General features: G+C 31.9%; 1 protein-coding gene across 1 annotated transcript; it reads right to left on the bottom strand.

The window, feature by feature from the left end:
* Positions 1 to 383: 383 nt before the first annotated feature.
* LOC117924181 (nuclear intron maturase 1, mitochondrial) lies at positions 384 to 3590 on the bottom strand. The gene has a single exon (XM_034842760.1). It carries the CDS (start codon positions 3423 to 3425, stop codon positions 1356 to 1358), a length of 2070 nt encoding a protein of 689 aa, XP_034698651.1. The 5' UTR covers positions 3426 to 3590; the 3' UTR covers positions 384 to 1355.
* Positions 3591 to 10896: the final 7306 nt, after the last annotated feature.

Consider the following 10896-nt stretch of genomic DNA (forward strand, 5'->3'; position numbering starts at 1 on the left):
AAAAATCCAAATAAATCAAATATCCTCAAGAGCAGGATTGATGATGCTCAAACTTGAAACATTAGATCTGTATGACTTGAGCATGCCTCCTCATATACTGTCACATAATTAAGGACAGAAATAAAATCAATACCATGGCACATTCCTTTCACATACCACAGCTTTACATTTGAAATTCAAAAGCCAATATTGTTTTCAATATTAATAGCCACAAATGACCAAAATAGTTTCGAAAGTCCACATGACTTCATCTGCCAAGATCTACTTGCAAAGAGAAGAAATCTAGTAACAAAGACTAATATGGAAAAAGCTCTTAACATGATCATTTCTTGAGAAAAATCACTATGAGTAAGGGTTTTGAATCATGTTGAGGTTCTGAGAAAGAATAACAAAGATGAGATAAATAAGATTTAAGCAAGTTGGGAACTGTTGTCAATCAACAAACAACTGAACCTCAAAATTCAAATAGCTTAACAAACTTTTACCATTGATAATGGATTCTATGGAATCTTTCAGTCATTGAAGAAACTCCTGTCCTATTTGGATGAAGAGGCTTCGAGAAGATAGTACTGAAATAAGTAATAAAATAGGGAAGCTCTAGTATTGGAGAGTTCTATATGAAGAGCTTCTCGAGTGTACAGTTGATCTTTTAAACTGCTTTAGTTGAAATTGAATACTGCTGTTAGTAAATGTACATCTGAAATCTAATCACCATTCAAAACTCTCTTTAGCTTTCACTCAATACAGATCCATATTTCTTTTAAATAATAAAAGATGGACTTTTTCATTAACTCCACCCAAGTCCTAGTAATGCCTTCATCTTGAAAAATGCCACTCCTTACAGATGCAATTGTAGGTCTTCATTGCACATGAACAGACAATTTTAGCAAATATTTTCTCATCTTGGTCCCTGTTTGTCCACCTCTAACTTCCCCCAAATGTATTGCCATCATCCGTCTTCATTGCACTAATTTTAGCAAATAATACCCCATCATGACCCCTATTATTGCCACCTCGAGCCTCTCCCAGATGCATTTTTCTTTTTTTCTCAAATTCTACCCTTCATGCCCAGCCAGTAATCAATCTTAACACAATTGTTATATTTGTGCTATTTGACTGACATTCCCTCTCAGTGCTAGACGCATCAAGGTGAAAGGAAACTCATAGCACCAATTTCCGAGCACATGAAGTAACTCCAGTACCATTCACGTAATGGTGTGTACATTGCACCTTTGTGTTATGAAGAGAGAAAATTTTGCCCAGGATCATTTTAAGGTGACCTCTACCATGACAAACCATCTGATGAAGTTCCTTTTTAAAAGAGACAAATCAATTCTCTGATTCCACAACTAAAATTACAATGTCATCATCTCTTTCCCACTATCATTTTTCAATTCCTTCTCACCATCAGATCGTTTGCTCCAAACTCCCAGAGTCTTATAGTCCCACACAATGTCAGATATCTCATCTTGTGGCAAGCTTAAACCTTCTTGTTTAATTGATCTGAGCAAGTCACAGAAGAACTTTGGGTTGTCTAGCTTAATGTACTCACACAACACCTGCTCATGATCTGGGATCCAATTCCTTGGGAATGGTGCATAATCACATGATGGAATTGAAGACATGTGCGAGAATTGAACACCCTCAATGGCGTCTACAAGTCCCATCCTTAAAAGATCTGAATATTCAGGTGCAGAATTGTTACTACTCTCTCTTAGTGGACGACTGAGATCACGAGAAGCTATGTTATATACCTTGGCACGAGACTTCAGTCTATACCTTGCAGCATATAATTTAGCCAGAGAGCTGCGGATCACATAAGCACAAAATCCAACAATTTTCTTTCGGTTGTCTGCGTATCTGTACCAATCTGCCATCGTTTCGAGGAACTTATTCATTTGTGAATTGGTATGAGCCTGACTTGAATACAGCATTGGAGTGCAAGGTAGTGGCTCTGGATCCCTATCACCTTTAACAAACCCTAGACGTCTGAATTGACGAATACATTGTTGCAAGCTAGCCGTGACTGAAAGCAAAGTCCCTACACCCTTTTCACTCACAATTTTACCTCCTGTCCCTGTGTACCTTAGTGTAGGGTGTATCACCCTGCGGCAAATTATATGGTCTAAAAACAGAATTCCCCTTGATATGTGTTCTATCTCCACCTTGGAATTATCCAACTTCAACCAATATTTGCTCTCACAAAATTCAGTTATTTCCTTCCGAATTTGCACTGCTTCCTCCCTAGGCCCTCGAATTCCAATCAAAAAATGACCCCCATAACGAATGTAATCCATTTTTCTTGTCTTCTCCCTATCACTGGATGGCACAAACTCAGGCCAAGCAGGGTTATGACTACCATCATTGATTGAATCTCTCCATATTGAATCAAGCTTAGATGGTCTAAAAAACTTGATAATTTTCTCTTCCATCATATAGTCCAATTCACTAAGGCACACATTGGCAAGCAAAGGACTAAGAATTCCACAATGACCATAAGAAGGTACCTTGGCAGCTTCCTCTGGAGCAAAGCTAAAGAATGATCTCAACCAAAATGGGTCAGGTTTCGGCTCATTCTCATTGAGAATTTTTTTCTTCTTAGGCCCTTTCTTCTTCTTCTTCTTCCCAAACGTTACATCGCAATCACCACCATGTGCTTGATTCCTAACCCGTGCTCCAAGTGCCAATTTGATCAAACCCAAAACCTTCTTATCCTTCACATACTTCTCCAAATAACCCATTACCACATCTGTATCCACAGTCTCAAAAATCTCGCTTACATCCCCTCTCAAGAACCATAGGTACCCAGCGAAATTACTCCGAATGGTCCGAATAACAGTGTGAGCATTCCGACCAGGCCGAAACGCATGGGACTTGGACGAGAACCGAGCCTCGAAAATGGGTTCCAAAATCAACAACAGAACCTCCTGAACAACTCGGTCTTGGAAACAAGGCGCATTAGACTCGAGTATTGACTGAATCTTACGCTTGGATGTGAATTCCGTGAGGGGCTTTTCATTGGGGCTGCGAATGTAGGAATGGATCTTGTGGTTCCAAGAGAAGCGGCCCCGAACGACGGCATTTTGGAGGGAGAGGAGGTCGCGGAGTACTTGGGAGTGGATGGCGTTGCGAGGAGGAAAGGAACCGGTGAAGTGGGCGCATGATCGTTGGTAGGCTAACACCCAGAGGTCAAATTTGGAGAGGAAGCCAGTAAGGTTGGAGAATGGAGCGTGGGTCTGATTGGAGAAGGATCGAACCCAGAGGGAGCTGCACACTTGTATTGGGTCTTCTTTCATTAGCGAGTATGGGTCTTGCTCTTGTTCTCGCTCTTGGTGGGTGGAGAGAGACGTGAGAGTGCGAATTGGCGTGATGGTTGTGAGCAACGGTTGGAGCGGAAGGCGTTTGATGGATGTCCTCAACCACATTTTTGTTCCTTGCTCACTACTTTCACGGGGTTGCGCACCTACTTTCAGTGTCTCTGCTAAGCCTTCGATCCCTGGGTGATCGAGCGCGGATCCTCAAGTTTCCCGCCTCGCATTCACCGGATGTATCCCAATTCCTTGTGCTTATTTTATCAGACTTGGAAATTCCTCTCCGGTATTTTGAAAACTATGATTGAGCTGAACAGGAAGTCCCCAAATAATACATCTCTGTTAGGGTCAAATTTGGAAATAATTATTTTTAAAAACAAATATAATATTATTTTTATATTTTAATAAACCTAAATATCCTATCATTGAAAATGATTAAAAATGTACGTAGTCTCCCACCCTACTTCTGGAAGTGACAGTATTTATGGTACCTTTTTTCTCTTTATAAATGACCAAATCTAAAAGAAAATTGTTTTGGTCCTTTAAATTATATTGGCAATTTTATTATTCTATTTATATATCGATTCCAATACTAGTTACTTCTTTAGGCCTTTATGGTCATGATCAAGATCAAGTGGATGAAACCTCAATCGAAATCGAATTGCATTAAAGAAGACAAACGAATGGGAATGCATTGAAAGACATTCAAATGATCTCCATGCGACGTTGGAACATCCTCAGTATTTGAAGAGTGCCCCGAGCGACATTCAAATGCTCCACCAACATTCAAATGCTCGATAATTTTTTAATATTTAAATTTCTTTTTTTTTAATTTTAGTAATTTTACACTTTCTGAACCTACTTTGAATATTGAATAAAACTAGGAATGGCAACATGACGGGTTCAGGACAGGTCGCCCCCATCCCAACCCTGTCTCGTTTATTAAAAACAATTCTCATCCTCGTCCCATTTAACTTTTTTTTTTTTTCTAATTTTTTTTACATTTACTTTTAAATTTTTTAATTACATTAAAATAAATATATTTTATAAATAATAAAATTATTATATTTTTATAACTTATTTTATTAAAAAAATTATTATTATTTATATATTAAAAATAGTAAAATTAAATTTTATATTAAATTAATTTTAAAATTTAAATTTAATTTAATTTTAAAATTAATTTTATATATAATCGGAGCGGGGCAGGATGGGGCAATACCCGAATCCACCCCGGGTTTAAAAAAAATCTCATACCCGTCCCAAACCCTTTTATTAAATTTAAACCTCGTCCCATTAGAGGCGGGACGGGTACAAAAAAAAACCCGCCTCGTTACCATCCCTAAATAAAACCTAGCTATTGCTATGTCTGTAAGTAACTCTAAACTCTCAAAAACTTTTTAAGAACTAGTGTTAATGGTTGTTTGGTAAATTACCTTTTAAAATTATTGAGTAAATTAAATATGTTTAGTAAAATAACTTAATGATATGTCATAAAATAATAAACTAACTTTAAGTGATAAGTAAAAATAATTAACTTTTTTCAAGTTTATATCTTTATTTTACCTTTTTATCTTCATTTACTCTAATTATTTTCACGGTTTATTTTGTTATTTCATAAACTTCATTATTATTCAACCTCCTCTGTCCTAATTATAATTTATGAGAATAGACACGTCAATTTGATGATTTTAAATAAATTTTAAGTTAATTTCATCAAACAACCTTATACTTAAAATAAGAATTAAGCAATAAGTTTTAAATGAATAACTTAAATATAATTTAATTTAAAGTTAACTTAAGTAATTAAGTAATAAGTATTAAGTTTTATCAAATACATTCTTAGAAAACCTTTAGACGAAAGAACAAACAATGCATTAATCTAAAATCCTCACTTAAGGTGTTCCTGTGAGGAACGTGAGGTGCTACATCCAAAACATAAAAAAAGTTTATTAGTGCTAACCGATATAAGATTTTTAGACGTAAATGCATTTAGATAAAGTAAAATTATGTACCTTCTTTTCAAAATTAGTGAATTTTTATCTATGATCATTTAACTTGTGTTTTTTTCACATTTGTAGAGTTTTAATTGAGACTTTATAGCTAACTTCTCCACATACATCTTGTGTTCACCATCTATTGTGAATTAAATTTCTTTATATTCCTTATATTTCTTAGATTGACAATCTGATCTTGAATAAGTTGAAATACAAAAGTAGTGAATTTTAAAATTGACATTAAAAAGTTGGAATTACCTATGCATATTCACTCCATTCCCTCCACTCCAAAGTGCAGGAATAAAAAACATACTTTCACTAGGTATTAGAACAAATTAAATTTTAAAAATTAAAATTTTTTACCCTGTTTCTTAAATTCTTGATTGATGGAATCTCAAAGAGTTGGTTTAGCCATTAATTGTCCTTTGTTTTAATTGGAACAATTACCCTTACTAAAAAAGTTAGAATGGATTCTTCATCTAAAAATGAAAAGAGAATTATATTTGAAACTCAATGGAGTTTGAATGGTTAGCTCATGTTCTATTGTGAAAATTTGGAAGATCAATTGGTGAAATTAAATCTATGCAAAAATGAGATAAAATTAATATAAAGATTATATTTTGGATGTTACTCATAAAAATGTTAAGATTAAAACACCATAATCCTATTTTCCAAAAGCAACAAATGAACAAATACAAAAAAAAAATGAAGTATAAGAATATACGATATTTATAGTAGTTTACTCTCAATGTGAGAGTTACCATCCACTTGTAGCATTTTCACTGTGATGAAATGGAAATTACAAGAAAATCACAAATACCTCACACTTTACATTTTCCTCTCTACGTTTATTTTTCTCTCTCAATTGCACCAATCTCTATAAGTTGGCAACCCTAAACATTACATGATTTGGGTAACCAAATTAATGTATAAAATCCTCAAAATACCTCAACTTAAAATACCTTTAGAAAATTTCATGTAATTTGTGTGTTGTCTCTGCGTAGGGTCAATTGCATCAAGGCGAATGCTGTTAGGATAATAATTAGGCTTCATACATATTAACAGATGAAACTTTTTCTATTAAGTTGTCCAAACTTTAAATGTTAACTATCAAATTTGAAAACATTAGAATATAAGAGGATAAATCTTTTTTTTTTAACACTGAATTGAGTGATATTATTCTTATTTCAATCTTAGTAAAAAGATTCTTGAATCTGAGGTATAGTTAGAAGATTCTTAAGATATCTACATGAAAGATTTAAACCTACAGTTATTGTTGAAGAAGAAAGTAAGAATTTAGACATTGTAAAATCACATAAGCTAATATGATCTTTACAAACTTATGAAATATCTTTTCACCCATTAAAGAAGTCTAAAAAGTCACTCCTGAAAGCTCCTTCGAAAGAAAAAGTAGCATTTGAGGATAAAAGTGAACAAAGTTTTCACTTAATCTAAAACATTTGTGTCTCTTAGAAAATGTAAGACTTATATAAAGCTTCAAAAGAAGAAGCTTCAAAAGAAGGCAAACAATAAAGAACGGAGTTATTTATTGGACTAATTTTAGTCAATGAATTTTTATAGTGATTGAGATTTTTTTGAGTTCCAAATTATTTTTTTCAAATAATAGATACATTATGACAGCCAACAAATTAACTATTGCTTTATTTGGAGGCTATTTATCTAATGAGAAAAGTTGAACGATTGTAATTCCACACTGGGATGGCTTTAACATAATTTTTGTCCATACATTTTTTTTTTTACATCAATTAGATCAAAATATTTGAATTTGAAATTGTTTTAAAAAATTACTAGATTTGGTAATGAATTTAGCCTATTAAGTCAGTCTTGCTTAATTTGGAATTTTTTGTTTGGGGAAGAAATTAGAAAAATATGATTATATGTTAAAAAGAATCTAATAAAGTCATTCAAAATAAGTTTTGATTTTTTATTTTTTAATATTAAATGGATCCTTTTTTTTTTTAGTTCTAAAATTTTCTAGTATTAATTAGATCCATTTTTTAGTATCAAATTATTTTCAAAAATTAATAAATCCTAAGTATAAGTGTTAAAAAAAATTAGAAAAACTAATGTAATTCAAAAGGAGATTAGATATTTGAAGAAATATATGTGTAATTCAAAGAGAGATTAAATATTTAAAGATTTTTTTTGTATTGATTGGTGAAGTGAAAATGGAAAATGAAAGAGATTGTGTTCTAATTTATTTACTTTTTTGTTTTAAAAATTTTTTTTTCTATTTTTTTTATATTTAAAAATAAGTAAAAATAATTTCTATTTATTCTTTTAAAAATATTTTCTATTTCACTCTGTTTTTTAAAAAATTACTTCCAAAATACAACTGCCAAACAAACCCATATGGAATTTTTTTTTTGAAATTTATTTCAAAAAAAAAATGTTAAGTTAATGAACAAAAAAAATCATTTTTAGCATTTTTTAAAAATAATGGTGTTTGATAAGTTAGTTTTAAAAACAATTTTCAAGAAATAAAAATGACCGATTTAATGACAAAAGGTCACAAACTCTCATATGCAAAAGTGTACGGATCTAATAGCAGAACTCTAATGGAAAGGTGTATGGATGCAACAGCAAAACCCATATACAAAACGGGGACATTACCATCAGCTAAGGAAAACAGAAAAGATGGCTTGATGTATATGAGATGGTGGACAATGGAGCAAGTAGGGAATGTCTGATTTTCTATTTATGTAATTTGATTCAGAGGGCTGGGGGACTTTTATATGTAGAGTCCTAACAAGACTCTACAGTAAAAGTTGAATATCCAAACCTAATTTATTTAAATAACACGTTCTAGTTACCCATTCTACTCCATTGACACATTCTCAAGACTTGGTTCAAGACTACAATATTCTCAAGACATGGTTTAAGACTCTAACTATGTAAGACCCATTAGAATGGACTTAGGCCTCATGGGCATGCGAGAGGCTCCCACTTCGCTCTCTACAAGACCAAGAGGCTTTATAAGTATGCATGACGTACAAGAGGTTCTCACTTCCCTCTCTACAAGTCTAAGAGACTTCAAAAATAGAGATTACAATAGGTTTCATGACAGATCACCCCATCCCAATCTCCCCTCCCAATTAAAAAAAATTAAATAGGGTACGATGAGTATGTGAATTTCTCATACCCGTCCCACCATATTCTATTTAATTTTTTAAAAAAAAATTGTAACTTTTTTAAAAAAATTGTTTTAAAATTTTTAATTATATTAAAATAAATATATGTTATAAATAATTAAAATACTACCATTTTTTTATAATTGATTTTATTGAAAAGTTATTATTATTATTAAATAGGAAAATAAAAATTAAATTAATTTTATATAGTTAGGGTAGGGTGGAATAGGACAAGGCAATACCCAAACATACATCGAACCCATCCTACAATGTAAAACAATCTCAAACCCGCTCCTAATCCGTTTATTTAAATTTTAAACTTGTCTCATTAAGGATAAGTACTCGAAAAGACCCACCCTATTGTCATCCTTATTAGGAAGTGGTCCACAATATAAAGCACCTGAAGTGCTCAATCCTTTTATGGCACGAGATTGTCTTCTTAAGCTTGTGCAGTCCAACATAGACATCAACATGAACTTTTCCAACAATTCCCCCCACAAAGTGCATGAAAGAAAAAAAAAAAAAAAATATATATATATATATATATATATATATATATATATATATATATATATATATAACTTGAGGAAAACTAGAATCCAATGCATAAGTATTGGTGTTTATAAACTATGAACCAACCTTAAGATAAATAAGTTTTAAGTTATAGAGACCTGATGAAGATAAACTTCTAAAAACCATGCATAGTTTCTTTATGTAATTTAAGGGATTTGTTATTTGCATCGGTTTATCAACTTCAAGTTGTAAAGGTTGGCACAAATAAGTCACGCACCCTACTTGGATACTCATAAGAGTTATAGAGAACCTGTCTTAGTTCTTATAAGAAGTAGCCCCACCTCTACTTTCAAATATGTGAACCCATTAAGTGTATCCTACAACTAAACACATCAATCATATGGAATATGATATTTATTAAGAGAGTAATATTCATCCTCAATCATTGTAGAATGCGTTTTACATGTATAATAGAGCATCTTACAATCAACAATGATTTGTTAATACTCATATGAACCTACTTCATGGGATCCCCATTCTAATGGGTTGGGTTACCATAACTCTTAACTTTTGTGTTAAGCGCTAGCATAAGTTTTATTTGTCTCAATGTTCCTTCTACTAATTTCACATTTAATGGTTTGGTTAGAGAAACTGTCAAATTCAACTCAGACTAAATATGTAGCATATATGCATGTTCTTCCATTAAATATCTTACTTTTAGCATTAGCTCACTATAACAAATGTGAGATTTAGTAACAATTTTTTTTGTCTACAACTAAATTTCGTCACTAATTATAAATTTTACACAAAAGAGAGATTTTGTAATAGGATATTTTATCATTAAGTTTTTCTTTACAAAGCTATTTTTTGTCACTAGAAAATTAGTACCAAAAATTGTCACTCCCTTTTAGAAATATTTTTAATGATGAAATACTTATATTTGTAATGAAAATATTTGTCACTAATTTTAATTTTTAATGAAAAATAATTTTTATTATCAATGACAAAATACACATATTTGTGATTAAATTATTTGTCACTATTTTTTAATTTTTATGAATAGTCATGAGTAGGCCACTCCTCTTAAAATGATGCTACGGTCCTCTCACCCATTTTCTTCTTATTTTACTTGGGGCAACCATTGGAACAGACTAGGAGTCTTGGAATTTGTAAATTAGTGTATGTTTATATTTCATGGTTCTTTCCTTTCATAAGCATCATCCTAATTTATTGTTTTGGTTTTTAGGAAGCTCTTTGGAGGGAGGAAGTAACATATTTTGGATTGTCACTCCCATCGAATTTTATTTTGTTAAAATTACTCTATGGAAGGACTTTAGTTTCTTTTATGATTTTTTTTAAAGAAATTTGTAATTAGTAAATGTAAAAATGGCTTGATTTATGAATGACTATTTTGTAATTATATTTTAATAATTTATTCTATTATTTTAATAAAGCAATTTGAGAATTTCAATAAAAAATTATTTACAAAAAATACATTTATAGCTAGGGCCAAAACTTGTATATATGTAATTATATTATTTTTTTCAACTTTTGGTGGCAAGGAGATGTTGGAATTTTTATGTGTGGACTTACATAATCAATTTGATAATATCATAAATTAGTGTTAATTTAATTTTTGCATTGTGGTCCATAATGTGACTGGACACATATTGTTACTTTATTTTTTATGGACTCACCCTAATTCACTTGATTGGTCATATATATATATATATATATATATATATGTGTGTGTGTGTGCGCGCGCGCATTTGGAGAGTCTCCTCTTTTCTTCTCTTGGAGAGCACTACACGCACACACACTTGCACTTTGGACTGAATTTCTGGGAGGCAAGGGAAGAGCTCATTGATCCCTAATTCTCACACCATCACGCACCTGGAGCAGCTTATTGGATATCAAAGGAGG

The sequence above is a fragment of the Vitis riparia genome, chromosome 10 (genome assembly GCF_004353265.1).
Source record: "Vitis riparia cultivar Riparia Gloire de Montpellier isolate 1030 chromosome 10, EGFV_Vit.rip_1.0, whole genome shotgun sequence".
In the NCBI taxonomy this organism is placed as follows: Eukaryota; Viridiplantae; Streptophyta; class Magnoliopsida; order Vitales; family Vitaceae; genus Vitis; species Vitis riparia.